Source organism: Balaenoptera borealis (genome assembly GCF_965194805.1).
Source record: "Balaenoptera borealis genome assembly, chromosome: 12".
In the NCBI taxonomy this organism is placed as follows: domain Eukaryota; kingdom Metazoa; phylum Chordata; class Mammalia; order Artiodactyla; family Balaenopteridae; genus Balaenoptera; species Balaenoptera borealis.
The window spans coordinates 5,037,724-5,065,704 of NC_138869.1; the positions used below are offsets into that span (position 1 = coordinate 5,037,724).

General features: G+C 60.7%; 1 protein-coding gene and 2 long non-coding RNA genes across 11 annotated transcripts; 1 reads left to right on the forward strand and 2 right to left on the reverse strand.

Moving 5' to 3' along the window:
- Positions 1–2,942: 2,942 nt before the first annotated feature.
- Positions 2,943–5,233, forward strand: LOC309607135. 2 transcript variants are annotated; one of them, XR_014232276.1, is made up of 2 exons: positions 2,943–3,708; positions 4,801–5,233. It is a non-coding gene; the product is annotated as an uncharacterized lncRNA (long non-coding RNA). The 2 variants fall into 2 exon arrangements; XR_014232277.1 differs by lacking the exon at positions 2,943–3,708 and adding an exon at positions 3,823–3,929.
- Positions 5,234–6,049: 816 nt separating this feature from the next.
- LOC309607124 lies at positions 6,050–17,957 on the reverse strand. 5 transcript variants are annotated; one of them, XR_014232255.1, is made up of 5 exons: positions 14,466–17,805; positions 13,911–14,065; positions 13,257–13,356; positions 10,081–13,026; positions 6,050–9,738 (listed from the first exon to the last, which is right to left on the reverse strand). It is a non-coding gene; the product is annotated as an uncharacterized lncRNA (long non-coding RNA). The 5 variants fall into 5 exon arrangements; XR_014232256.1 differs by having other exon boundaries at positions 12,838–13,026; positions 14,466–17,108; XR_014232257.1 differs by lacking the exon at positions 6,050–9,738 and adding an exon at positions 17,845–17,957 and having other exon boundaries at positions 12,607–13,026; positions 14,466–16,591.
- Positions 17,958–18,109: 152 nt separating this feature from the next.
- On the reverse strand, positions 18,110–27,876 carry TPRA1 (transmembrane protein adipocyte associated 1). Of its 4 annotated transcripts, XM_082345300.1 has the most exons (12): positions 27,613–27,674; positions 23,779–23,969; positions 23,050–23,179; positions 22,751–22,883; positions 21,465–21,551; positions 21,305–21,377; positions 21,115–21,194; positions 20,553–20,663; positions 20,392–20,452; positions 20,138–20,240; positions 19,976–20,056; positions 18,110–18,607 (listed from the first exon to the last, which is right to left on the reverse strand). In XM_082345300.1, the coding sequence occupies exons 3-12, from the start codon at positions 23,160–23,162 to the stop codon at positions 18,364–18,366; spliced, it is 1,086 nt and encodes a 361-aa protein (XP_082201426.1). In that variant the 5' UTR covers positions 23,163–23,179; positions 23,779–23,969; positions 27,613–27,674; the 3' UTR covers positions 18,110–18,363. The 4 variants fall into 4 exon arrangements, with proteins under 4 accessions (XP_082201426.1, XP_082201425.1, XP_082201427.1 ...); XM_082345299.1 differs by lacking the exon at positions 23,779–23,969 and having other exon boundaries at positions 27,613–27,876; XM_082345301.1 differs by lacking the exons at positions 23,779–23,969; positions 27,613–27,674 and adding an exon at positions 23,320–23,701.
- Positions 27,877–27,981: the final 105 nt, after the last annotated feature.

Below are 27,981 nucleotides of genomic sequence, written 5' to 3' on the forward strand. Positions count from 1 at the left end.
ACAAATGGCTGGCCTCACGCCTCCCCGCCCCTCCCTTCTCCCCCCGCCCCCCCCGCAGGAGCCCCGTCCAGAGCAGGTCCTCCCCTTCTTGTCCTGCGGTGAGAGGCAGGCAGCCTGGTGGCCCAGGGCCTGGCTGAGTCCCGAGGGGCCTGTGCGGCAGGACGTCCCCGCCGAGGCCTTCAGAAGCTGGAGTGCTGGGCCCGCCCCAGCGCCTTGGGGAGCCAGGGTCGAGGGGAGCCTTTCCAGGGGCTCAAGCAGATGGCTGTGGGCGCTGGAGCAGCGGGGGCCGGGGCTGGGCGGGGGCGGGGAGGCGGGGCCGCGAGGCTCACGGGCGCCCCGCCCCAGGGCAGCCAGGCAGACGCTGGGTGCTGGGCCCCGTGTCCCTAGCACCGCCAGGGAGCCCGGCGGCAGGAGGCTGCCCCCTAGCAGCGCTGTGTCTGCAGCCTGGCTCAGCACGCCGGCCTGTTGAACAAATATTGTGACAGGCCCCTCCTGCGTCCAGGGACAGCGGCTGTCACCAAGGCCACCGTCCCAGCACAGCCTCTCCTTCCAACGCCGAGGCAGAGCGCTCTGCCTAAACCACCCCAGCTTGGCCACAGCCGAGGGAGACACACCGCACACGGGGGCAGGGCGCGGGCACAGGGCCACCGCCGCACTCGGGCCTCAGCTCCACACACAGGCAGGACACAGGGACACAGCGTCTATTTATCCACCCGGCTATGGGTCCCGGGTGCTGTCCTGGGGCAAAAATGTAAGACCACGAGGTAGAGGGGAGAGAGTGTGACAGACGGGGGTCGGGGAAGGCGTCTCTGAACTTTAGGGCAGAGACTCAAGGGAAGCAAAGGGGCTGATGGGGCCCCAGGGAACATCATCCAAGCATGGGGGACAGCAGGTGCAAAGGCCCTGGGGCAAGGCTGGCCTGGCACGTCTGGGGCTGAGTGGGAAAGGGATAAGTGTGGCTGAAGTGAGAGGTACGGGGACAGATGGCGGGGGCTTTTCCTCTGAGGAAGGGGAGCACGGCGGGTGTGGATCTGACCCCTCTGGCTGCCAGGGGAGCAGGGGCAGGAGCAGGGTGTGTCAACAACCCAGTGGAGAGGGAGGGGGCAGTTCAGAGCAGGGGTAACAGTGGGGTGGGGAGAGAGGCTGTAGGTGGAGGGGTCAGGGTTTCTTTGGGGACCGGGTGTGGGGAGGAGGAGAGGGGAGAGCTGGGGAGACCCCACTGGTCCTAGGCTTCCTGAATTTCCTCATTCATTCACTCAGTCATACTTTCATTTTCCTTCTGTTTTCAGCAGAGGAGGAGTGGGGAGAGAAACAAAGAAGTTCACTGCAGCATTAATTAAGCTGCAGGACTCAACAGGGGGGCTAACAGACCACTAGACCATGCAGCCGTCCCTCTTCCTCGCCGTGCACACGACCCTGGGGCCCTGAGACACAGACCAGGGTGACGGGGAAGGGGGGCTGGGGGTCTAGGTGGCAGGGCACAGGGATGCCTGTCCTCTTGGGGGGTGACAGACTGAGCCCCCTCCTGCCCTAGCTCAGGCCAGGGCCCCTCTTCCCCATCACAGCCCCATCCCCCGCCCCCTCCATCCACAAGGCTGCCAAGGGGCAATATCTCAGGCCTTCAGTGGCTGCCTGGGGCCTCAGGACCAAGCCCACATCCTCAGCCCGGCGGTCCAGGCCTCTTAGGCCCTGCGGCCTCATGCCCAAGCCCCCTCCCCGTCACACAGCAGCCTCACAGACTGGCTGCCCTTCCCCAAGGCTCTCTGCTCCCACTCTCCTCCGGATCTTTGCCGCGCTGTCCGTGGTCCCCCTCGTCCTTCAGGTCTAGGTTCAGTGTCGCTGCCTCGGGCCCCCTCACTCCCCGCCACTGACAAGGCTGGTCAGGGGCCACTCCAGCTGCCTTTTGAGCCTGTCCCCGCCCCTGTCTTCATGCAGCCCTGGTCCCAGCCTCACTGTGTGACTGCGGGCAGGTCCCCTGCCCTCTCTGAGCCTCCAGGGAAGGGCTGAACCCCAGGGTCTGTCAGCCCGAGGACCCATGATCTTGGACCAGCCGGTCCTAAATCCACACTTCTCCTTGCAGGGCCCAGCAGCGCCGGGCAGGACGGGGCTGCAGCCCCGGGAGAGCTGTGCCCACCGTGGTGGTACAGCTGAGCAGCCGAGTTCAGTGTCTTTGAACAAAGCCTCCAGATGGACCTCGGCTGCTGGGGAGGCCAGCCGGCTTTTACGCTGGCACGCAGGGACTTTCCACTAATTGGATCCCGAGGGAAGGAGAGCAGCCGCCATCCCCAGCCACCCCACCCATCCACTCATTCATTCATTCATTCATTCACTCACTGAGAAGCTACAGTGCAGCCGAGGGTGCCCAGCTCGGCTCTGGGGACCCTGGGGTGAACGAGATAAAGCCCGGCCCAGAGGCAGCTCGCCCACCCTCGGGTAGGGCCTGGTCACCACGGTGGGAGAGTCTGGACTTTGTGCGGAGTGCGCTGGGAGCCTGGAGGGTGGGGCCTGCTGCGACCCACTCCCACGACCGTGCACAGCCCTCCCGGCCCTCTCACACCCGCTGGCCCACACTGTACCCCTTCAGGTGGAAGAGGGGAGAGGCTCTGGTCGGGCCCGGCCCCAGCCCGCCTGCGCCACACTTGGCCTTGTCCCTCGTCTCTGCCCCCCCCGCCCCCTGCCATGCAGCATCTGAGGTTGCCGCCCTAGGCCACCTCTGGTTGGGCCCACTGGCTGCTCCGCTGACGAGGGGCACGTACGCTAGGGATTCTCTGAGGGAATCACAACCTCAGCCCCCGCCCCCGTGATCCCACCGCTGTCTGCTCACTTTCCTGCCCTAGAATCCCACCCCCAGGCTTCCAAGACGTGGATCCAGAGGCCCCTACAGCCAGAGACCCCAGAGGGGGCCAACCCTGAGGGGACACTGAGGGCCACTCGGCTAGTTGTTCCCAGAGTCCTGGAGGGGCGCTGTAAAGGTGCGCATCCGTTCCCAGAAGCCCTGGCCCCGAGCCCCAGCCTGCCTCTGTTTACCTGTTCGACGGCAGCAGCCTCAGTTTGCCTGGCTGTTCCCTGGGGTGGTCGTTGTGTTGCCCTCTGAGGCCTCCCCTAGCTCACGCACCTGTTGTCTCAGGAGAGAAGCAGTTCGTCTCTGGATTCAAACTCAGCCACCTCTGCTTCTACCTGTGTGACCTTGGGCAGGTGGCTTAACCTCTCTGAGACTCAGTTTCCCCATCCATAAAATGGAGCCGTAATTCATGAGGTTATTATGAGGTGCCATCAGACGGGTCGAGGAAAGCGCATAGCACATAGTAAGCACTCGGGAAGTGTGAGCAGGAGCTGTGAGTCCCGAACTGACCTGTGTCCCCCTCCCCAAGGGCTCAGGCCAAGGTCATGGCCAGTGTCCCAGACTGTGGCATGGAGGCCAGCTTCCAGAGAAGGCCGGGCTCCAGGCCACCTGATCAAGCGTCTACTTGCCTGAGCGGCAGAGTCCCAGCTTGAGGTCACCTTCACCCCTGACTTACTGAGTCCCTGCCATGTGCCACGCACCCTGGTCCGCTGTGGAGAGCCGGCCAGTGGAGACTGAGACCGGGAGCGGCTGCCCCAGGTCTCCTAGGGGTGTGTGTATTGGGAGCAGGGGGCATGCAAAGCAGAAACATGCAGGTAGGAATTGGGGCTACTGGAGATCCGGCGGGGAGGAGTGTCCTGAGGAAGGTACGTTAGAAAGGGGTGGGGCGTGGGGGGGGGGAGTCCCGGGAAGGGCATAGGGGGAGGGAAGGTAGTGCCTGCGCAGGGAGCTTTGAGACTGTGCTGGAAACGGCAAGAAGGCGGAAGAGCGATGTGCGGACCTCAGGAGAAGTCAGTGGAGGAGGTGACGTCAGCCGGGCAGGGCCTCTGCAGGTCTGCAAGCCACCGCATCGGGATTCTATTTTAAGGTGACAGGAGCCCCCGGTGGGTTCCAAGGCAGCTCAGCGGTTGTGGGGGGGGGGTGCTATTTCACTGCGAGGCCCGCGGCAGGCCCCGCCCTGCCCTGGCTCTGACTCCAAGCCCACAGCTCCAGGCAAGAAGATGAAGCCGGAGGGAGGACCTGGGGGCCGGTGGAGGGAACGGGCTGGGGTCTGGGGGTGTGGGGTCGGGGTGGGGCACAGGCTGGGGCCTGGGTGGGTTACCAGGTGGGGACCGGGGTGCGGACACAGGCCGGGGTGCCAAGGGCGCAGCAGGGCGGTGCCGGTGCACAGGGGCAGAAGCGCGCCTGCCCGACCCGCGGGGTCCGAGCGGAGGGTCCGTGGGCCTGGGCCCGGCTCTGCCCTGTCAGCTGCAGCCCCGCAGCCCCGCAGCCCTGCAGCCCCGCGGCAGAGCTAGCGGACCGACCGAGCGCGCCGTGGCCGGTGCGACACCGCCCCCTGCCGGCCGCGCCAAGCATCGCGCCGCTCTGCGCTGGGAGGTCTGCAGGGCCGCGGGGGGCACAGGACGTGGGACCCACGCAGGGCTGCGAGGCGAGCGCGAGGAGGAGGCGCGCCCTGTCCCCTCGGACAGCCTCTCCTGCCCTGGGTCTCATTCACAGCGGGGCGGGCCAGGGTCACCCAGTGGGAGTGGCGGCGCCGTCCACGCAGGCCTGCAGTCTGCACAACCTCTGAGCTTCAGTTTCCTCGTCTGTAAGAAGGGGTCATCGTATCCGCACCTGCCTTAGAGACTTCACCTCTCAGACCGTTAAACCCCATGCCGGAAGAGTGCAAGTGCTAAATTCTCCAACAATTTCTAGACAGTTTTCGTCTAAATCTGCCTTTTTCGTTCATTTTCTCTTAGCTCTGGAGCGAAACACAAGTGACACTGAACTGCAGAGTCTGGAACGTAAAGATCGTGCATTTTGAGAAGTAAGGACCCTCCAAAGTCAAGCAGCTTTTAGCCTATGAAAAGATGTCCAGACAGCTAAAAATTTTAAATGCACTTAAAACAAAAGGAAAAAAAAAAGTCAAAAGATAAATGACAAACTGGGGGAAGTGTTTGCAACTCACATCACAGAAGTCTAAAATGGGAATCAGCATACTTTCCCTGTAAAGGGCCACGTGGTAAATACTGTCTGCTTCCAGGCCACAGGCTCTACTCAGCTGTGCTCCAGGGGAATTTTATTTATTAAAAACATAATAAGCCAGTGGGCCTGATTTAGCCCACAGGCCATAGTCTGGTCTCATTTAACCAGTATATGAAGAGGTCCTAGAAATCAAGAAGAGACAACCCAGGGCTTCCCTGGTGGCGCAGTGGTTGAGAATCTGCCTGCCAATGCAGGGGACACGGGTTCGAGCCCTGGTCTGGGAAGATCCCACATGCCGCGGAGCAACTGGGCCCGTGAGCCACAATTACTGAGCCTGCGCATCTGGAGCCTGTGCTCCGCAACAAGAGAGGCCGCGATGGTGAGAGGCCCGCGCACCGCGATGAGGAGTGGTCCCCACTTGCCACAACTGGAGAAAGCCCTCGCACAGAAACGAAGACCCAACACAGTCATAAATAAGTAAATAAATAAATAAAAGAACGTGAATTTCTTAAAAAAAAAAAAAAAAGAGACAACCCAATAAAAAATGGGGAGAAAACATTAATAGACGGTTTTTGAAAAAGGAAACTCAAAGGCCCTGAACCAATGTGACAAATGCCTGACTTCACATGTGATAAGAGAAACGGAAATGAAGGACCCAGAGATACCCTGCTTCCCGCCAGTATGCACCTCCATCAGGTGCGCGCACACCGACTTGGCGACGCTGTGGGAAACAGGTCCCTGCCGTGTCGCTGGTGGGAGCACGCAGCAGGCACCCTCGGGAGGGGACGCTGTTTGTCCATCAGGCTTTCCCCCTGACCCAGCAACCCACGCCAACCCTGGCCCCTGCAGGCACAGCTGGGTACCATGTTGCCAAGGTTACATCAGGAGGGCCACTGCTGCTGTGTTTGTGATGGCGAAATCACAACCCACCCAGGAGCCATATGGAAACTCTGCCTTGGACGCCCCCGGGGGAATAGTACGCAGCCGTTACCGGCAACAAGGAGACTCCTGGCAGGTAAGGGGAAATCTACGTGCCGGTAGACGTTAAGGGAAAAAATCGACGTGCACAACTGGGTGTGGGAGTAAGAGGCCTGTTGGTATGTGTTTGTACTTGTGTAAAGAAACGCTAGAAGGATGCCTAAGAAACCAAGCAGGCGTGTACCTGTCTGGGCAGTGGCGGTCAGGTGCAGGGAGGAGAGAGAGTACTCAGTGTTAATCATTGCAGCTTTGAAGCCCTGAGAGGATGTATATTCTAGTCAGAAGTTTAAAACTTTAAAGTCAGTGCATATGGCTTTGTTGGAGCGAGGGAAAGGAGCCGAGCGCAGGAGAGTGTGTACAGGATGCTTCGGTCTGTGGGGGAAAGGCACGTTCCCTGATGTGTGGAGTTGCTTTGGAAGGACAACCCCTCCCCACAAGATGCTGCCGCGGTGGCCTCTGGGAGGAGCTCGGCCAGGGCTGGAGGGAGACACCCTTCACCGTTGATCCGTTTGGATGGGTGGATTAGTATTTTCTTTATTTATTTTTACCATATACATGTTACGAAGTTTTCAAATCAAAAAAAAGGAGAAGAAGAATAAGCAGATGGGAGCCCACGGGCTGCTGAAGTAATGCAGCAGCTCCCCAGCATGGGCTGCGCCTCGAGCTGGGCTCTGTTCTAGGGTTTGCACGTGCTGAGCAAGTAAGTACCACTGTTGCCTCCATTTTATAGCTGGGGAGACGGAGGCCTGGAGAGGTCAGGGCCTCGCCCGGCATCACACGCTGGCGGGCATGCTGCCCATCGAGTCCCCAAGACGCCCCCAGGCCAGGTGGGGAACAGACGCGGTCCCACCCTGCTCAGCACTGGAGTCCCCTCTATAGAAACCTTTCGACGGGCTGCCCTACCTCCCAGGACAGGAAGCTCACCGCCTTACAAGGAGGGGATTCCATGGCCAGTTGGTTCCGTTAAAAAGCTCCTCCTCACTCCGCAGTTGCGCTTCCGCGCCCCTGGCTCTGCCCTGGGGGCCACCTGCTCCTCTGTCAGGGAAGCCGCACGGGCACGCGGAGGCCTGGGCACCTGGCGCCGGGCTGCAGGCTGCGCGGGCCTGGTCGCCGTGTCGGGTGACTCCCCTTCCCTCCCCGCGCCGACATGGGTAACACGCCCCTTCGACACGAGCGCTCTGAGCTTCACGGGACGGTGCCAGCCCACAGGCGGGCTCCCTGCTTTGGCCGTGTTAACCTCTGGTCTTGCCTAAATTAGCCGAGACTGGGCATACCTCAGGGCCTTTTCCCTACTGTTCCTGCTCTCTGGAAAGCTCTGTGTCTGCGTCTTCCCATCCCCAGCTTCACAGCAGGAATGTGACCTCCTTGGAGAGGCCTGACCACTCCAGCTGGTCCTGTTCCCCACCCGTTCCCTTTCCCATCTTCCCATTTCATCCTGGAATTGTCTCGCTGATTTCTTTGTTATCTGTGTCCCCGGCTCTGGAGGACGAGGACTTTGTGGATCCCAGTGCCTGGGACGGCGCCTGGCACGTGCTGGGCGTTCGTTAAATACGTGAGTGCGTGGATGAGCGCAGGGCCTGCCGGCTCCTGTGTGAGGGGACGAGCCGGGACGGGCCGCGGGTCTGAGTGTCTGTCTCTGGAGTCTGTCGCCAGCCCTGCCCTTTCACCCCTGCTCCCCTGCCCGCCACGCAGGGCCGAGGTGAGACCGCGAGGCCACCCTCCCAGAGAGACATCAGGGCTCTGAATTCCATTTAAAACAGTTTAATTGCCTAATTGCTCTGCTCTTCGGTGCAGTTGGTTGACAGAAGCGGCTCTGCAGCCGCCGGGCCAGCCTAGCAGAAAATTGGCAGCTCAGCCAGAGGGAATTGAAGAGGCAGAGCTCTGGGCGGCCACTGCTCCCTGCTGCCCGGCCCCCCGGCCCCACCCCAGCTGAGCCTGGCACAGAGAGCACGTGTGGACCCGCCGGGCGCCGCTCGGGCGTTGGGGTGAGCAGGTGCCGGTGCTCACATGTTCGGACGCCCCTGCTGTGTGCTAACCTAAGACGTGTGTGCTTCCTTTTTCCTTAATGTTTCAATCATGCTTTCGAACAGGGAGCACATGCAAATAACGTTTTTTTTGTTTTTTTTTTTTTTTTTTTTTATGGCTGTGTTGGGTCTTCGTTTCTGTGTGAGGGCTTTCTCTAGTTGCGGTGAGCGGGGGCCGCTCTTCATCGCGGTGCGCGGGCCTCTCACCGTCGCGGCCTCTCTTGTTGCGGAGCACAGGCTCCAGATGCGCAGGCTCAGTAATTGTGGCTCACGGGCCCAGTTGCTCCGCGGCATGTGGGATCTTCCCAGGCCAGGGCTCGAACCCGTGTCCCCTGCATTGGCAGGCAGATTCTCAACCACTGCGCCACCAGGGAAGCCCGCAAATAACGTTTTGATTCAAGGTGTGGACGGGTTTGCAGCTTCCACGAGCCTCGCTTTTTCCACCCTGATCCCGGACACCTGTCCCCGCCCCAGACATGGGCCGTTGTGTGTCCTGCAGGTCCTCCCAGAGATGGTTTATGTTCCTGCGTGCATGAAGACTGGTTTATACAAAATGATCACGCACCATAAACACTGTTCTGCTTTTGTTCCCACTTACTGTATCGTGGAGTCTCTTCCTCACCCAGGGTACCTGGGGCCCCTCCCTGGTCACAACGGCAGCAGCGTCCCCGCTGGACACCACGGCTGCCCCAGCCACCTGCCTTTAAGGCAATGTTGTGACCTCAGTCTTTATTCACAACTCATGGTCGCACATGGGAGAGTAGGTGTGTGCAGAATTCATATTCATCTTCAAACTCGGGTTTGTTTTTCTCACCCGCAAAGCATCACTCGCTTCCTGTGGGGACAGAAAGCCCCACAGCCCTCTGGACTCAGAGATCACCCCGATTACACCCAGACCTGCTTCCTCACTGGTCCTGACTTGCTTTCCCCAAATGGGCTCAGAGCATTTAGACTGTTCTCAAGCTGCGGCCTTTTTCTCGCGTGACAGTAAACAAGGCTCCTCTTCCCGAGGAAGGGAACCGCCTGCATGTGGTCCGAGGGCTGAGCGCCATCGTGCTCTCCTGCCACGTTGGAATCCAGAGTGCTGCCAGCTTATGAGCTGCGCTGCGGGGAAACTCCCTGAAGCTGAGTCTCGGCCCACATCCTTCATTCTGTCCTTCGGGCAGCTTCCCAGAAGTGGAATTTCTAGCTCAAGGGGCGTGTACTTTTTTGTGGGGAGAGCTGCACGTTTTTGAAATGTGTGTGTGTTCCTGTTGTGTGTCTCTGGGCCAGTGCCCGCAGGCTCATGCAGGTTCCCCCGCAAACCTGCAGCTGCAGTGGCTTTGCACGCTGGGCGTGTGTGCTTGGCCTCCACCCTGTCTCAGAACCGCTCAGAGCTGCCTCCTCTGCCCGAGAGCTGGGAGACACCAGTGTCTCCGCACCTGCAGCTGCCCTTCCCTCCGGACTCAGCGCTGGAGGGGCTGCAGACCTCACCCTGGCCCCTGAGCTGGGCCAGCTCTCCTCTGCCCTGGATCCTCCCGGTAACCAGGGTCAGACACCCAGCCAGACTGGCCTTACGACACGGGGAGAAGCCCATGTCACTGCAAGTCCAGGACCTCAGGCCCATGTGGATGCGGGCATTGAAAGAAGTCGTCCGGAATCTCCATCTGTCCCTTCGTTCTGGTTTGCTCTGTGCTCTCGGGCCGGCCTCCTGTGTGGAGGCAGAGGCACCTGCAATGAAGGGAGGTTGTTTGAAGCTGAGCCCGAACCTTCCCCACAGGTGATGCTCCCAGCCCCAGGTGCTATCAGGCTCGATGTCTATGCTCCAGTGAACTCCTACTCATCCTGCAAAACTTATCCCAGTGTCACCTCCTCAGGGCAGCCTTCCCTGGCTCCCACTGGCAAGGTTGGCCCAGGATGACCCATCTCTGCCCTCTGAGCATCCATCATCTGTCAGTGCTCTGGTCATATCCCTTCATTCCATGAGAGGGAACTTAGGATGAGGATATTTTGATCACTTAAGGGATCATTTCATTAATTCATTCATTCAACCAATGTATATTGACAACTTACCAAGGACAGGGCCTTGTGTCGGGGCCCCCAACAGAAATCGCAGTAACCAGATACTATCACAAATAGATTCAGCTCTACAAAGGCAGTGCATGAAGGAGAGGCAGCATAATACAGTGGTGGAGAGCACGGGCCTGGGCCCCACTGCCTGGGTCAGAACCACAGCTCCACCACTTTCCAGTGGTAGGAGCTTGGCCAGGTCACCAAACCTCTAAGCCTTAGTTTTATCGTCTGTAAAATAGGGACAATAATAGCACCTGGGGAATTCAATGTCTCAAGGATTAAGGGGGCCCCCGGAGGTGCAGGACCTTCCAGCAGCCTGGCGCGCGGGGCAGGAGTTACACACGTGGCTCTTCTGCAGACACCTGAGTGCAGCCTAAATAAATAAATAAAGATGACAGTACTGAATGTGCACTAAAATTCCAAATAAAACGTTTTCAAATATGTAAATGAATCCTGAGCTGGGTCTTTTTTTTTTTTAATTTATTTATTTATCTTTGGCTGCATTGGGTCTTCGTTGCTGTGCGCAGGCTTTCTCTAGTTGCGGCGAGCGGGGGCTACTCTTCGTTGCGGTGCGCGGGCTTCTCATTACAGTGGCTTCTCTTGTTGCGGAGCACGGGCTCTAGGCACGCGGGCTTCAGTAGTTGTGGCTCACGGGCTCTAGAGTGCAGGCTCAGTGGCGCATGGCTTAGTGGCTCCGCGGCACGTGGGATCTTCCCGGACCAGGGCTCGAACCCGTGTCCCCTGCATTGGCAGGCGGATTCTTAACCACTGTGCCATCAGGGAAGCCCGAGCTGGGTCTTTTACAGCAATATATCAGGTGTCATGCCTGAGAGGGCTAAATACAGCGCCTGATTGAGACTTTGTTTCCCGGACCAGGCCTTTGGGTTGTTGATGTTGTTGGCGGGTGAGCCCCGGCGGGAGGGGCAGCAAGAAGAGCGCGTGCAGGGCGCTGAGTCTAGTGTCGGGTGGGAAGTTCCCGGGCGAAGTCGCCAAGCAGAATTAGAGTTCACAGCTGGAGCCAAAGTAATACCCCATACAATTCCTGATGAATTTAACTCAATGGCTGTAAAACAATATGACTCAGTAACCATAAAAATTCACAGCCATGAGCGATCTCCTTCCGTCCGCGTCTGGCAGGTTAGCGCTGGGAGGCTCGGAGTCACAGGGGCCCACAGACCAGGATGCTGGAGCCCAAACAGGGAGGTAGGCTCCAGGTAAGGCAGGTGAGGAGGGCGGGGCCTCTGGGGGTCCTGCTGAGGCCTCTGGGAGCCGGGGGCGGCGACCGGGGGAGGGCACGGAGGGACAGAATCGGAGCTGCATTTTTAAAGAGCCTCTGGCTTCAGCCTGCAAAGGGGATGGGAGGGGTGGGGTGGCAGCGTGGGCGACGCCATAGCTGGAAGTAGAATGCACAGGACCTGGTGACAGGACGGATGTTGAGGTGCGGGGTGGGCGGCGTCAGGAGGCCCTTCAAGGCCTGGCTTCTGGAGCTGGGGGGCAGGGATCCCCTTTGGAGCGGCGGCAGCGTGCTCTCCTTAGCAGGGGGCCAGCTGGCGTTGGGGAGGGGCATGTCACAGGTGAGCCCACCTCCCAGTTTCCTGGGGAAAAGTCCTGCTTTACACCTAGGGTCCCTGTGTAATTATAACTGTGCCCCCTTTCAAAAGGGTCCCTGTTTTCCTCCGAATAATAAATAAATATAAATAAATGACAAATGGATGAATGGTTGAGAAGAGGTTCCTCACAGCGGCAGCGACCTGGCAGCCTGTGGTCCTGAACTAGATTCTTTTGCCATAAAGGACGTGACGGGGACCATCGGCAAAGCGTGTGTGGGGTCTGAGGCTTGGACGGTGCTGTCGTATCCGTGTGCTTTCCTGACATGAGTGCTGGCGTAGTGGTCACGCAGGAGGAGTGTCCGTTTGAGGGAAACACACAAAAAAGCGTCCGTGGTGCTGGGCATCGTGTCGCCCACGGCTCTCGGATGGTCCAGGGAAAGAAGTTCTTTGTTCCTTTTCTGTGCGTCTGCAACTGAGACTCGGCGGGTAAAGGTCACTCTTGGGACCTGACCTGCACCAGGCTCCCTGACTTACTGTCTCTGCACCCCCCACCCCTCCCCAAGCCTCGAAAAGGATTCCCTGCTCAGACGCTCAGTGCCCCCAGCGGGACGGGATCAGGGAGGTCGGGTCTGTGACGCGCCTTCAGCGACCCCCAGCGGCCGAGGGGTCAGGCTGCGGCTGTTCTGAGATGTGCGGAGAATTCCAGGAGCACGAGTGTCCTCTGGGGGCCCACGAGCAGGGCCGGTCAGCGCACCTCCGGCAGCCACGTGTGCGATCACTGTGCCACCAGCGCCCCAGGAAGTGGGGAGGAGCCACGCAGCTACCACAGCCCCGCCGGGCCCCGCCCTGGGGTCTAGGCCGTGGGTCTGTCTCACTGTCCTGAGCTGTTTGGTCTCAGGACTTCTTTACACTGAAAACTATTGAGGGCCTCGAAGAGCTTTTGTGGCTGGGAGTTTTGTCTACCAACATTTACATATTCGAAATTATATACTCAAAGTTTAATTTCAATAACAACCAAAGCACACGTGCCTTCGGCCGTCAGAGCTATGACGTTACCACACATTGGTCTGGAAAATTCTATGGTGCACTCGTGAGAGGATGAGAAAGGCTGGAACATCTCACACTACTACGAAGATGGCTTTGACCTCAGGGACCCCTCGAAGGGTCTCAGAAGCCCTGAGGGGTGAGGAACCCAGTGTGAGAGCACCTGGCCTGTGCCCTGATCGCCACCATCAACCACCGGGAGAAGACTGGAGCTGCAGACGCGGACGCCCGTAACCCCAGCAGCTCCGTCCTCTGGATCCGCCCGAGAGCCCCTCGAGGGCACGTGGGAAACAGACAGTCAGAGGTGGGATGTGCGTCGGGACACGGCTCGCTTTCACGGTTTGGAAACAACCTGAAAGATAAAATTGACAAGTAGACAATGCTCTGTTTACACGACAGAGTGCTGTAGGAAGTCTCAACGTAGGGGAAGTCCGCCACACAAAACTGAGTGAAAAAAATCAAGTCGGGGAAGAAGAGCTCAGAATGAAGCCGGTTGATTGGCTCAAAGCACATTGTTTGCGGACGCACATACGTGTGCTGCGGCCATAAACACGAAGTGCAAGACGGCGGGAAAGTGGTTACCTGGGGGTTGGGGCAGAGTCAGGAGGGAGGCTACACGGGGGCTTTCGCTGTATCCGTGATGCTTAATTCGTAAAGTTGTTTTCAATACACCATCCAGGGACTGTGGGGAAATGGAAAACAGACGAGCTGGCGGTGCGTCACCAGCTACCGATGGTCTTTGTGTCCCGGGGTTCGTGGCGGGGACCGCCAGCTGCCTCCCTGACACCCCTTTTCTTTCTCTCTCACTGATCTGTTGGGGGCAGCATGTACCAGCTCAGAAAAGAAAAGGAAAGCCTGCAGGTTCAGCCTGCCTTGCGGCACGGCGGCCAGCGGGGCGCACGGCAGTTATTCAGCGCAGCCTGTGGGAAGCTCCTCAGGCACAGGGCACAGTGGCAGCCCTGGCTCTCCTCCCCCACCTCTTCCCGCCCGTGGGCCCCCTGTGTTTATGAGGATGACGAGAGCCAGAATTTGGAGTCAGATCTTAAGGGGAAGAGCAGGAATGTTCCAGAAGGCCACCCTCACCGGGGCTGTTGGATGACTCCAGGGGGGTGCTACCACCCAGGCCAGGCAGACCAACTCGGGGCAGCCCTCGGCCCCCGTCCCGGGCAGGCCCGGCCCCAGGGAGGACCGTGTCTTCAGGGCCGCTCTCCAATCTTCCCCTGGAATTGGGCCCACCTTCCCGATTCGACCCCGGCCAAGTGGAACTGATTCTATGTCCCGGGGCCTCCTGAGTGCCTAACGAGATCTTGACTGCAGCCCAGCTTTAAACACTCTTCACGGTGGGTGGTGATTGGGTCTTGATTTGCTGAGTGGTTCAGCTGAGTCACCACCTGCAAACAATATGAGAAATAAAACGCTGGCCACGCTCGGGCGCCCAGCGCAGCTCCTGCTCCGCGGCCTGCTCCCCGCAGCGGCTCCGGCGCCCCGCAAGGTCCTGCCTGGAAGGGAGCTGCTCGGTGCCAGGCCCTGCACAGGGTGGGCCTGGGGGCTGCACGGAGGCCGAGGAGGCACAGCAGCACCGCGTTCCGTGGGGGATCCGCCCGCGCGGGGCCTGCCAGGGTCACAGGTGAGCAACAGCGGAGCTGGACCCGGAGCCGGCTGGGGTGCCGCGTGGCCGAGCGGACCCAGCGCTGCCACGAACACCGGGGGCTCCCTTTACCCCCAGGCAGCCCGCTGGGGGTCCTCTGCACCGCCCCCCAGACTGGCCTGGAGTGGCTACAGCCCCCTCACCTTGCTCTGATGGCCCCAGCGACGAGGCTCGGAGCCCGTCCCCTGAGGGAGGTGCGTCTGCGAGTCTGGGCAGCAGGCGCAGGGTTGGAGGCCTGGGGTCCGATGGCATCCGCCTCTGGTGGCCGTGTGACCTCTGTCCCTCTGCTGCTCCGTCCGTAAAGGGGGCATTGTGTCAGTGTGGGGTCCTGAACACAGGACCTCGGGATGTGACTGTATGTGGAAACGGGGGCGTTGAAGGAGTCATTAAATGTAAATGGGGCCATCAGGGTGGGCCGGAATCCAATCTGACTGTGTCCTTGTGGGCACAGGGACACCAGGGCCATGCACGCACAGAGGACACGGCCAGCACGCCAAGGACAGAGGCCTTGGGAAAAGCCGACCCCTGATCTTGGAGGTCCAGCCTCTAGAGCTGTGAGCAGCAGATGTCTGTGGTTCAAGCCCCGCCCCCGTCCATGGAACCCATTCTAGCAGCCGAGCAGACAGATACACCATCGGTCCTGGGTCGCCCTGTCACCTCCAGTGCTCCTGGCCACAGGGCCTGCAGGTCTCAGAGCTGCAGTGCGTCAGAGCCACACCCGGGCTGGGGGACCCTCTGCAGCAGCTGAGCGCTCTGTGCCCTAAACCCACAGGGGAGCCAGCTTATCTGCAGCCTGGCCTCACCCGTGCCTGGTCCCCAGTGCTCGGGGACAGAAGGACCTCACTCCGAAGGGAATCCCACCTGTGTCTTCCCACAAGCCCCTGCTGCCTCTGTAGCCCAAGGCATCTGGAAACAAAGTCAGAGGTCGTCCACCAGCCGCAGGCTCCCTCAGCAAGTAAGCCCAGGCCCAAACTCCCTCTGACGGGGAGGGAGAAGGGTGGGCTCAGGAAGGAAAAGACACAAATTGGTGCCTGGAAATATCCTGTCTCCCTCATGTGACCCCTTGGGGGACACATTAGGATTTTCACGTGTTTCCCTTAGGATCGGGATTGCCGTAAACAAGATAGTCTTTCTCTCCTGTATGAGAATTCTGTTCTGTCGTGTAGCAGCCGTGTGCTGGTATGGCAGTGCCATCGTCATTAGGGACAGGGCTTGTTTTGTCTTTCTGTTTGACCATCCTTGTTGACTAGCTTCCCAGAGTCACCTCATAATCCAAGCTGGCTGCTGGAGTCAGTCATCACATCTGCATTCCAGGAAGCAGGAAGGAGAAAGGCAGGAGGACAAAGGAGCACATCTCCGAGCTCAGTCAGCTCCCTTTAAGCAGCCCGTGCTGAAGAAAGTCTCATACTCCTGCTAACATCCCAATGACCAGGACTTAGTCACTTGAGTGAATGTAAAGGGGCAGGAATGTCACCTTCTATCTGGTGCTTCACTGACCCTCAAAACATCCTGATGCAGTTACTGAGGAAGGGAAAATGAATATCACATGGCCACCGGTCACCCGCAGCCCTGTGTCACTGATGAGGAAACCAAGGGTCAGAGAGGCATGATGTCAAGGTCCACAGGCTGAGCAGCAGGAGGCCGTAAGATTGGAACATGGAGCCAATATGGTGGACTCGTCATCCAGATCGCCCCACATCCTGGCCACTCTTCGGCATGAGGTCTGTTCCCACCCAGACTCAGCACACGGGGTGTGGTTCCAGCAGAACAGACGTGAGCACGGCCTTGTGGAACAACCGAGAATTTGAATAGCACACGGCGCTGGTGAGGCTGTGCTCATAGGGGTCAAAACTGGTACAGCCTCTTTGAAGGGTGTGTCGGTTCAGATTAGGTTCAATTATGAGTGAGAGAAAAATCCAAAGTGGTTTACGAAAGACAGATGTTTACTTCTCTCTCTCATCCAACAAGTCGTCCAAAGGAGGAAGTCCAGGGCTGTTACGGGTGCACTAGTGTCGGGGACCTCAGCTGCTTCTACCTTGTAGCTCTGCCATGAGAGGCTCCCATTCCAAGATCCCCCGATGATTCAAGATGGCTGCTACAACTCCAGCCATTACAACCACATCCCAGTTTGCAAGAAAGAAGAGCCTATCCTTTCTCTTCAAGGAAGTTGCACACACACTTACATCCCACTGGCCAGGACCTGCAAGGAAGGCTGGAAAATGTAGTCTTTGTTCCAGGCAGCTGTGTATCCAGCTACAAATCAGGGATCCTATGACAGCGGAAGAAAAGGAGAACATGTACTGGAGGACAGCAATTAGTCTCTGCCGGAAGACTGCGAGACTTATTAACTAACTAGTTAAGGCTGTGCTCCAGCAATCCCCCCTGTGTGAGTTATTTGTAAGGATTTTGGTTGCTGCATTGTTTGTTGTTGCAAAACATACTAGGAACCAAGGTCCCTCCCGAGGGGACTGGGTAAATCAATTGCCACGTATCCAGAACGTTCGCAGCTCTCCCACCTGACGTGGAACGAGCTCAAGACCAGGTGTTAGCGTGGGAAACGAGCTACAGACATTCACGCTCCCAAACTAGGGGTAACGTGCATACACGCGTGTGAACGCAGGTGCTCCTGGAAGGTTAGGAAGACCCCGGCCTTGTGGTGCTTCTGAGGAGTGGGGCAGGGAGACGGGGTCAGAGCAGCGGAGGTTCCCCCCAGCCTCCACGGCCCACCAGCTGCCCTGCAGCGGGCGCCAGGCCTCCTGTGCTGCCCCCTCTACCGAGTCATCACGCGGAGCCAACGCAGTCTGCCGCCGCGCCGTCTTAGACGCAGCCCGTCAACGCTGCCGACGGCGAGCCCAGCTCTGGATCTGACGATCAGTTCCTCCCTGTCTGGCCCCCCCCACCTGCCCGGCTCGGAATGCCCCGCTGGCTGCCCTCCCCACCTAACAGGCTTCTGTGCGAGCTGTGGGGTGGCAGCCAGGCCGGGCACTGGGAGGAGCCTGCAGGAGCCCCCTGGCAGCCCCGCGGGCCCCGGAGTCCAGCTCGCTGGCTGTGCCCACGCCCGCTGACAGCCCTGGATCCGGCGAGCCTGGCCGCTGGTCCCACCGTCATGAGCCGTGTTGGAGCTGGTGCCCTCGGTGCCCTCCTGAGAAAGGAGGTGGGCAGTGGAGGTGGAGCGCGGCCTGGCCCTCAGCGCCCCAGGGCCCCGGGCTTTATTCGGACCTGTCCCCACTCTCGGCTCATCCCGTCCATGACTATGAACGTCAGTCCCCGCATCCTACCTTCCGAGGGCCTACTATGTGCCGAGCACTATTCTAGCGACTAAAAAGAACCCCTGTGGTCACCATCGCACCACCACCACGTGCCAGCCAGCCACGCTTGCTCTCTGCTAATCCTTACAAACACCCCTGCGAGACAGGCCTTCTTATCCCCATTTCACAGATGGGGAAACAGAAGCTGCACGAGGGAAGTGCTGCCCGGGATGACAGAGCGTGAGGGGCAGACAGGACAGCGCACAGGACCCGCGGTTCTTTCCACGGCCGTCCCCTCCGCTCCGACGGGGCCTCACAGCAGGTACGCCGGGCTCCCCGTGCAGAGGGGCGCCGCGGCCCCGGTACCCCCGCACAGCCTTCACGGCAACACGTTCTGCTCCTTTTCCTTTTTATTAGAAAACAGATCCAGAAAATATACACGCTTCAGCCCATCCGCCAGAGCGGGCTTTGGGGGGCGCGGGGTGGGGGGGGGGCGGAGGATGACGACGATGATTCCAGCCCTGGGGGCGCAGGCTGCAGGGAGGTGCCCTCGGCCAGCCTAGCCAGGCCCCCCGAGACGTCCACGTCGGGGCCGAGTCGCCGCGCAAGGCGAGGGCAGGTGGGCGGGGAGGCGGCCCCCAGCTGTGAAGCAGAGGTGGCCGCGGGCAAGTGGGGGACAGAGGGCGGGACAGGGCCTGCACGGGGCTGCTGCCCGCGCACGGGCCTGGCCCCCGTCCTCCCCCGCCGGTCCTCCGCAGGCCCCCAGGCCCTCCCGCCCTCCGCGGCAGCCAGGCTAGCCGTTGATGGCCTTCCAGCGCTCACTGTCTGTGCTGTCGATGCTGCCCGTGTGGCAAGGCATGGAAGCCACATCGTCCAGGTAGGCCGTCCCCCCGGCCGAGTCGAGCTGCGTGCTGGCGGCCACCGCTGCCCCCAGGCCCTCCCGCCGGGCCACCGCATAGGGCTGGGGCAGGTGCACGTCCGGCTCCTCGGGCTCGTCCACTTGGCATTTGTAGGAGAAGAGGATCTTGGGCTCCGAGCTGGAGGGGAGGAGAGAGGCAGGGGAGCCCCACTGTGGGTCAGCAAAGGCCTTCCTCGCTGGGGCTGGGCAACGAGGCATCAGACATGGCAAGAAACGTGCTGATGGCCCCCTAACACCCACCCCGCGAGGTCCCCTTCCTTGCTTTGATGTTGGAGTCGGCTGGGACACCGGTATTAAAACCGGCCCTCCTGCTGCTGGCGTGTGAGCCTGGCGAGCGCCTGCTTTCTCACCATAAAATGGGTGGAAGGACTTCGACTGGGGAAATGATGGGCCTTAAACAGCACCTGCCCACAGTGCGGGGCAGACACGGGCCCAGACCCCTGCCCCGCAGCACTCACTACTGCCCACCAGGTGCCCGCCGTCCTCAGTCCTCTGGGTAACTGTCCAGGGAGAAAGCGTCACTCCCCATTTACAAAAAGGAGCCTGAGGCCAGGGAGATAAATCGTGTGCGAGGTCACACACATCAGGGCTGGGATCCGATCTAGTCCTTCTCGCCCCAGCGCTGAGGCACCCCTGCAGCCCACCCTCAGACCTGGCAGATAGGGAAGGGGGGGCTGGGGGCAGAACGCCTGCTTCCACCACGTCTGAGTCACAAGAGTGCCTCACAAGAGTGCACCCCACCCCACGCTCAGACACACTGGACTCCCCCCAACACTGCTCCCCACTCCAGTTGCCCCCAGATGGAACACAAGCTCCGTGAGCTCAGGGGTTTGTCTGCTTTGTTCCCTGTTGTGTCTGCGGCTACAGCAGGTGCTGAGGAATGAGCTGATCTATCCTTAAATGAAAAACACAGTGCAGATCAGCAGGCATGGCCTGTCTCTCTCGTGGGAAAAGTGCGTATGTCTTTGTGTGTTGTGTGCATAATGTGTGTGTCTGTATTTATATATATCTATGTGAACCTATGCGTGCCTGTATGGCTGTGGTATATGCATGCATGTGCCTGTGTGTACATGTGTATATATGTATGTGCATATAAATATATATATGTGTACATGTTTGTGTGCATATGCAGCTTACACACGTATACATCTGTATACATGTGTGTATGTGTATATTTATAGGGGCGCATGCATATGTGTGTGCGCCCGTGTGTGCATGTATATCCGCACGCACATGCGTGTACACACATGCACCCTGTCCGCCTTCTCAAGCTCCGGTCCCAGCCTGAGCTGCCCCCCAGCCCCGAGCCCGGAGCGTGGGATGCTGCAGTGGCAGCTGCGCATGCGCAAGAGGCAGAAGGCGTGATCCCGACGGCGGCCACGCGGGGGCGCCCGCGGCCTGGAAGCTGGGGGCGGCCAAGCCCAGAGCGCGACCTGGAACCCCGCCCCCCAGTCCCCCTCCCTGCAGTCCCCGCTGGAGGACTCACCCGAAGAAGCCCCGCAGGAAGGCCACGTAGATGAGGGGCGCGAAGAAGCTGAAGTAGAGGAAGGTGGTGGCATCCACGCAGCTGGGGGGAGGGGCGGGTCAGGGCTGCGGCGGAGCAACCCGGCGGGCCCCCGCCCCCTCCCGGCCGCCCCCGGCCGCTTACCAGAGCCCCTCGATGACATCCGCGCACAGCAGCGCGCTCCCCAGTCCCTGCAGCAGGTTGAGCAGCGCCAGGATGCCCGCGTACACGTAGAAGCTCCTCCGTGCTGCGGGGGGGACGCGCGTGAGGTCCTGCCCACATGTCGGGACCGGACCGGCTCCCTGCCTCCCACCCACCCAGGTGGCCCAGCTGTCCGCTCCAGGCCACCGCAAGGCCAACAGCCCACCCCGCGCCCAGCCCCGTCCCCAGGCGCTCACAGGGCAGGGAGATGCGCTCCTTCAGCGGGGTCTTGGGGAGCACGACCACCAGAGAGTAGACCTGCGGAGACATTGGCGCTGACCAGGACGCAGGGAGCTCCCGCCCAGTGCTGAGCCCGCTAGCAGGCCGTGCCCGAGGCTCCGGCCAGCCCCCAACTCACCAGGAAGAAGAAGCAGGAGCTGACCAGCCAGAACTGGCGACCCCCGTGCCCGTAGATGTTGAAGTCCTCAGCCGAGAGGTGGGCATCCGGGTACAGGATCTCCAGCGTGCCCTGCAGCGGCGGGCAGGAGAGGGTCTCAGGGGCTCCTGTACCTGGAACGCCCTGTCCCTGGGCTCCCCCCCACACCAAGCCCCGCTCTGCCTGGCGCTCAGTCCCCTGCTCTAGCCAGCTCTCTGGCCACGCCCTGCCCCCCAGCTCCAGCCCTCAGAACAGGCCCGGGGAGGGGCAGCCCCCGGGGTAAAAAAGGGGTCTCTGGTGCACGGGTCTCAGTGGGATCTACAGACTTGCACTCCCCCTACCTGGACTGCTTGTTGAAACGGTAGGTTCAACCTACTGGATCGGAACTGGAGAGGCCCAGAACCTGCCTTGTTAACCAGCCGCCCAGGTGATTCCTTAGCTGCATTTAAAGTTTGAGCCAGTGCACACTCAACTCTGACCCAGGGCCCGGAGGCAGTGGATGCCCAGCCCCGCTGACCCCCGGGGCTGCCCTCCCCCACCTCACCTGGGTGACGGAGTAGGCCAGGGCCAGCACCGTGGTGATGGCCAGCACCCGCTTGATGCTCGACTTGCTCTCCAGGTGACCTGGAAGAAATGTGCTGGTCAGTCAGCGGGTGCCAGCCTCGGGAACCACGGTGGGGTCGGCCCCCAGCCAGGGAGGGGCAGGGGAGCCCTGGCCGCAGCAGCAGACGCACCAAAGGCGAGGCCCAGGATGACCACGCTCAGCTCGATGGCCAGCAGGAAGAAGCGGGTCATCTCCCACAGGATCTGGACACAGAGTGGGCAGAGCGTCAGCCTGGGGGCTGCTTGCCCCCTCCCAGTGCCCGGCAGCCCTGCCAGCAGGCCCAGCCCCACCTTATCAGCGACAGTCGCAGCATCTGAGGTGCTGACCGTCATGGACACCACGGCCCGGGCGATGCCCACCAGCGCCACCACGAACACCTGGTGAGCGAGAGAGGGGTTGCGGGGTTGGCGTCGGGGGACAAGAGCTCCGGGAATCGCAGGGCCTGCACCCCACACCCCACGTCTGCAGGAGCCCTCAATTCCTCAAGAATGGAAGGATTCCACACTAAACGAGCCGCCTGGGTGGGAAGCAGGGAGGCCTGGCGCTCCCCTCTGGGCCCTGGTTTCCTGGCTACGCTGACAGCCTGGGAAGGCTTGTTAGGGTGACGTGGTGCAGCCAGCCTGCCGGGTTCTAATCCCAGACCTGCCGCTCGCTGCCTCTGGGACTTGTCTGTGCTGCACCTCATCTACGAAATACAGGGAGACAGCACCCTGGGATCCAGCTGGGACTGTCAGTTTCTCAGTCAATACTACCCCGCCCCACTCCCCCCCGGGGTTTCTGTGAGCTTAAGTTCAGTTTTCTGATACATATGAACAAAAGAGCCCAGATTCGTACACTCTGTCCTTTGTGCCTTGAAAACCGTGTCCAATCTCAGGGAGGCTGACACCATTCAGGGCCGCGTGCCCACTGTGTGCCAGGCCCCCACGGGGCTGGAGCTCTGCGCAGTCTCACTGGGTGCTCACGGGAGCACCACAGACTGAAGCAGCTCCACGTCACATCGTGTAGGAGGGCACTGGGGCCCAGAGAGGCCAAGTCGTTGGCCCAAGGTCATTCAGCACAGCTGGGGTTCAGAATGCAGTGGGCTTTTTTCCCCAGCCCAGCATCCATTCCCCTTCCCTCTAGTAACCATTCCCCAGTTTTCTTCCTGGGACCACCACCCTCCTCAGTCCATACGGTCTGGCTGAGCTGACCCCACCGTCCCAGCTCCAAAGTGTCCCTTTCCCTGTTAGTCACAGAGTCTGGCTCAGGGATGAACAGGGGTTCCAAGGTGGGCCACTCAGAGGGAATTCCAGGTCAACACTGCAGCATCAGGAAAGATATCCTTCTGCTGGAGTTGGCAGGGAGGTTAGCTCAGAGCTGCTCTTGGCTACCTCTGATACCTTATGGGGAGAACTCATCTGCGATGATGCCAGAGGAGAGCAAAGATGCAGAGAGAGAGAGAGAGAGAGAGAGACAGAGTCCCGATGACATCCGTTAATCCCCTGGATCCAGCCATACCTGAAGCTGGTTTTTCATTACAAAGACAGCTTAAGCCAGTTGGAGTTGGGTTTTCTGTCACCAACTGGAATGAACTCACCAGGATATAGAAGGTGATAAAAATGGGGCTGGAGGTGACTCGAATCTTGGCCCGAGCAAATGGAAGCTTCCAGAGCAGGAAGATGAAGAAGAGCACGTTGGGGACGAGCAGCAAGAGGTCCCAGTACCGGACCCTAGCAGGTGGGTACAGGAGGCGGCTCACTGGTGGGGTTTTGTCTGTAGCCCACCCGTCTCTCTCAAACACACACACACACACACACACACACACACACACACACACACACACCCAACCCCGGAAACCCCCTGTCACGCAGCCCGGCAGGACTGTGCCTGCCTCACCTAGAGGTGCCGATGTCCTCGTAGAGAAGCAGCAGGCAGCGGTGCGGCACACTGATGTTGGGCGCCGGGGGCGGGGGCCCGCTGGCCCAGATCTCCTCCTCTGGGGTGTCCATCCCGCCAGCAGCCGGCCCTGGGGGGTAAGAGCCACCACGTGAGCAGCACAGGGGCTGTGCAGCCCTGGGCCTCTGGTGGGGGCCGGCAGGTGGGGGGCAGGTGTGGCGCTCCCTCCCGCCCAGGTTGCAACCCGGCCCCCGACGGGCCAGTCCTCACTGTCAGCTCTGTGTCAGGGACCGGACAGCAGCAGCAGCACGTCGCAGGGAGCACATGGGCCTGGGCAGCGGGACGTGACAGATGCCAGCGTTTAAAACGATGACTGAACAGACTGGGCCCCTGACCCGGCGCCCCCATTTCTGGGCCATTCGCGACAGCCCCAGGCGGGAGCAGCCCAAGTGCCCCCGTCAGCAGAACTGACACGTCAACGGGGCGTCCGCGTGACCGGTGGAACGCCGCCCGGAAACGAGAGTGACTCCTGCCCTGTGGTGACACGGAGGGCCTGGCAGCCGGGCGCCGAGCGGAGCCCGGCCAGCTGTAGGCACGTGGCCTGACCCTACACGGGCACCAGGAGGGGCGCCCTGTGGAGGGCTGAGGGCGCAGGGCCAGCCCTGGAGACACGAGCCAGTGGCGGGCACGCTGGCGTGCTCCAGTGTCGCGGTTCACGGAGCCACGCACCTGTGATCCGAGTGATTTTCCGTATGGGTTACGCTTCAGTAGATTTTAAAAAATGGAAAAGATGAATCGTTTATGCTGAGAGCGCAGGTCTCCCGTTGAGCAAGGAGCAGCCTAGGACACTTCCTGCAGGGTTTGCAGCGAAGCAACAGGATCCCGTGCTCGTGCTGCGCTCACGCCCCTGGACAGCAGGCCTGCAGGACAGCACCCCACGGGCCAAGCTGTGGAACGCGAGCGCTGCTCTGCCGAAAGCGGGGGGATTCCGAAGCGGGAGGGCCGAGACGCAGGGCTCAGGAATCCCCATCCTCCTCTCCCACAGGCCACCCACCGGCTCTGGGATGGCGTCCCCACTGGCAGCCTGAGGATACACCAAGGACGGGAGGTATCACAGGGGAGAACGTGTGCCTGACACAGTAGGTCCAAGGAAAGAAGCTGGTTTCCTCCCTGTTCCCGTGCTCTGCACCCTTCCACCGGTGCTGACATGGCCAAGCACCTGCTATGACCCGGCGGGTCCAGGTGCCAGGACACACCTGCCCTCTTGGGGCCTTCATTCTCAGAGCGGAGGCCGACAGCCAGCACAAACACCCGTACTTAAAAAGCAGACTTCTCCTAGAGGTAAGTGCTAAGAAGAACACACAGTCTTGGCCTGTTCAAAGGGCAAAGATCAGGCTGGAAGAGAGAGGAGGAAGGGTAGGGGCCAGGTCAGCCGGGATCACCGGCACCGTGAGCTCACGTCAAATGCAACAGGAGGGTGTAGGAAGGCGGGCGACGCGGCCCCGCTCCCACGTGGAGAGGTTGCCGTGGAGGGGCAGGGAGACCGAGGAGTGCCCGGCCAGGCCGGCGAGGGCAGTGGCTCGACCGGCGGGGGCAGCGGGGGGGAGTGGAGGGATCTGGGATCCCTTTGGGAGGGCTGGCCAGCAAGACCCGCAGACAGACACACGTTGGGGTGAGGGAAGAGGGCAGGGCAGGCTGAGGCCGAGGCTCTGGCCCGAGCCTCGGGGAGCCCAGCCCAGTGTCCCCATGACACTGCCCCTCTGCCTTGCTAACAAGGTGCCCCGCCGTTGCAGGACCCTCCTTGATGCCCTGCGTTCAGGACAGGGGCCCCTTGCCAGCGCCAGAAGCTGAGCCTCGGTTGCTGTAAGCCAGAGGTTTCGGAGTGGGGGTGGTGTGGCGCAGCGCGGGGCACCTGAGCAGGGCGCAGGGTGCCCATGTGACACAGGGTCGGGGTCCAGGGCTGCCTGATGTCCTGCAGGGACCCCACACGGCAGAGAGAAGCCCGTGGGGATGAATGGGGACAGAAGCAGGAGGGCCGGATAGAGTCGGAAGGGGGGGCGGTCAGAGGGCTTCTCTTGGCCTTGCTTGTCCAGCACCCCATTTTCCTATGGGGGCACCTCAGTACCCCAGTCCCCATCCACAGGGTTTAGGTACTGTTGACTCCACCCCTCCACAACTCCAGGGAATGTGCACATTGGAGTCCCACGTGGAAAGAAAGCCAACACAGAGGTGAAAGACTGATGGAAATAGATCCTGGAGATAGCGCCTTGCGGGAGCCCCTGGATCCAGCCACACCTGAAGCTAGATACCCGCACCCCTAGGCCGGACTTTTCAGTTACAAAATCCAACAAATTCCCTTTCCTGTGTAGGCCTGTTTGACTTGGAGTTGGGTAGACCTTGGTTGTGCTTCTGGCTCTGCCAGGTTCTTTCTTCGTGACCTTGGGGGAGTCTTTCTCCTCTCTGGGTGTCACAGGACAATAACACACCCCCAACAAGGCTGCTGTAAGGATCAAGCAAGACCAGAGAAGTGAATGTCTACAAAAGGTCACATACAGAAAGGTAACTGCTGCTTTTCTTCCCGGAGGAGGGGCTGGGGGACGTGCAGCGGGGAAGGATCTGGTTCACGGGTCCAAGCGCCACTTGGTATGGAGTCTGAGGTGAGGAAGGAGAGCGTCAGCTAAGCCTCCTCTACCAAGCCCTGCTAGCTCTGTAATAACTGCAGAGAAGGCTCACGGAGCCCTGCCACCCTCCAGGGAGGTACTTCTGTCACCCCCTGCATGGAGCTGGACAGCCCAGACTGTCTGTCTCCAGAGCCCAGGCCCCCAACCGGCAACTTGCCAGGGGCCCCTCCTGGGGCCTTGGTCTCTCCACCTGCAGCCGGGTTTGATCCAGAGTGGAGTGTTGGTAACAAGCAGATTCGGGTCAGGCAGGTCTGGGGGCTGAGAGTGTGCATCTCTAACACCCTCCCAGCTGGCACTGCTGCTCTGTTGGCCCCAGAACCACACTTGAGCCACACCAGAATTGCCACTATGTGTCAAAGCTCACAAAATAACTGAAGCCGTGATAAAAATGACAATGCACCCTTCCCTGCCTGTGTGCAGTTGAGGCTTTCCACGGGGTCACCTGCTGAGCCACCACACCAGCCTCCAAGAGAGGTGACTGCTAACATCCCATCACACAAAGGGGAAAGAGGCTGAGACGGGTCAGCCTGTGGCCTGTATTCCCCTCTCCCCACCACAAGTGAGCTCCTGGCCTTGCTGGCAGAAGCCCAGGTAGTGGCAAAGTAAGGGGTGTGCAGGCTCAGGAAAGAGGGGATGGTGGGAAGGCTGGCTGAGGGCAGGGGAGGGAGGGGTGAAACCAGACCAGAGGGATGGGGAAGGGAATTCTCAGAGGGGGAGTTCCTGGGATGCCAAGTGCTCTGGGGCAACCCCTGGCCTCTCAGGACCGGGGAATCTGGGACGTTTCTTCCACCTGGGAAGGACTCTCCTGACCTCATTAACATTCCGGAGGCCTCTTCCCACCCACCTCCCTCCCTCCCTTCCTCTGTGGGCAGGATGCCAACTGGCTAGGGTCCTGCGAGCTGGACCTGCTGTGAGACCCTGGACCAGAAGGACCTTACCCTCTGTGGGCCTCCGCTTTCCCATCTCTCATCTGTGTAGTGGGACTGACCACCCAGAGCTACTGGATGGGAAACCCTGGGGCAAACAAAACCCTGAGCAGAGAGGCTGCTGCTTAAACGCCCCTCAGGGCTTCCGACCGGAGCTGGTTGATGAGCCTTAAAACCCTGGAACCGAAACAGGGTGAGGAAGACTCCACAGGACAGAGGCCAACCCCCTAATCCTTCAGCCTTGGGGAGGGGGGAGGTGGACCCTGCCAGGAGCCCCCAGGAGGAAGGACAGCCCTGGGCCTTCAAGGTCCAACCTGGCCTCACCCCTGCCAACTGCCGTGACGATTCCCTTCCACTCTGCAGCCTGTCTTTCAGCCTGTTCTCCAAGCTGCTGTACTGTTCCTACCTCAGGGCCCCTGTGCGTGCTCTTTCCCAGCTGCGGCTCACCATTCGGGCCACCTCCTCTGAGGAGCCCTCCCTGACTACCTCTGATTGTCTGAAGCGGCCCTCGCTGTGTGTTTGTGGGTTGTCCAGCCCAGGCATCTCATGACCCAGCCCCCCAGGACAACAAACGTTGTGAGTGGACAGATGAATATCCAGCAGAGTGCGGCTCAGCCCTTCTGGGGAGTGGGAGGACCGTCTGGGAGGCCCTAGGCCCCGTCCCTACTGCAGCGTGAGGGCAGGTCACTCCTCGCTCCCTGTCCAGTGGACCCCCGACCTCTCGGGCCCAGGGAGCCGGAGGTGGGACTCGGCCACTCGCAGGGACGTCTTCCCGCACAACCTGGATCGCAGGGTCCGCAAGCCCGGCCTCCCCGGGGACCCAGAACGCCGGCCCTCTGCGCCCCCAGCCTGCCTCTGGGCGGGAGGGTCGCTCCCGGCGGCAGGAGCGGCAGGCGGGACGGGGGCCGCCGGGATCGGTTCCCGCAGCTGGGGCAGGAGTGGGGTCCCCTCCTTACCTGAGGCCCCGGCCGCCCATCCGCCGCCGGCCGCGGACCCCGCAAGCCCGCGGGACTCGGCCTCCGGCGCTCGGGCCGGGGAGCGTCGCACAAGAGGCGCGGGCGGCCGGCTCCCGCAGACTGGGCGAGCGGGTAGGGAGGCGCCGTCGGGCCCGACACCGCGCGGCCCTCCCGACAGCAGTGACCCGGAAGGCTGGCGCGTCCTTTTCGTTCCGCCGAAACTGCAAAACAGCCACCGTCCCTACTTGCAGCACGCAGGCCCGCCCCCAGTCCGCAGCAGCTTATAGGAATGGAGTTACGCAGAAAAGAGGGCGCACGTAGCGGGAGGAGCCAATCAGATCCCTAGGGGGCGGGGCGGCCCGCCAACCT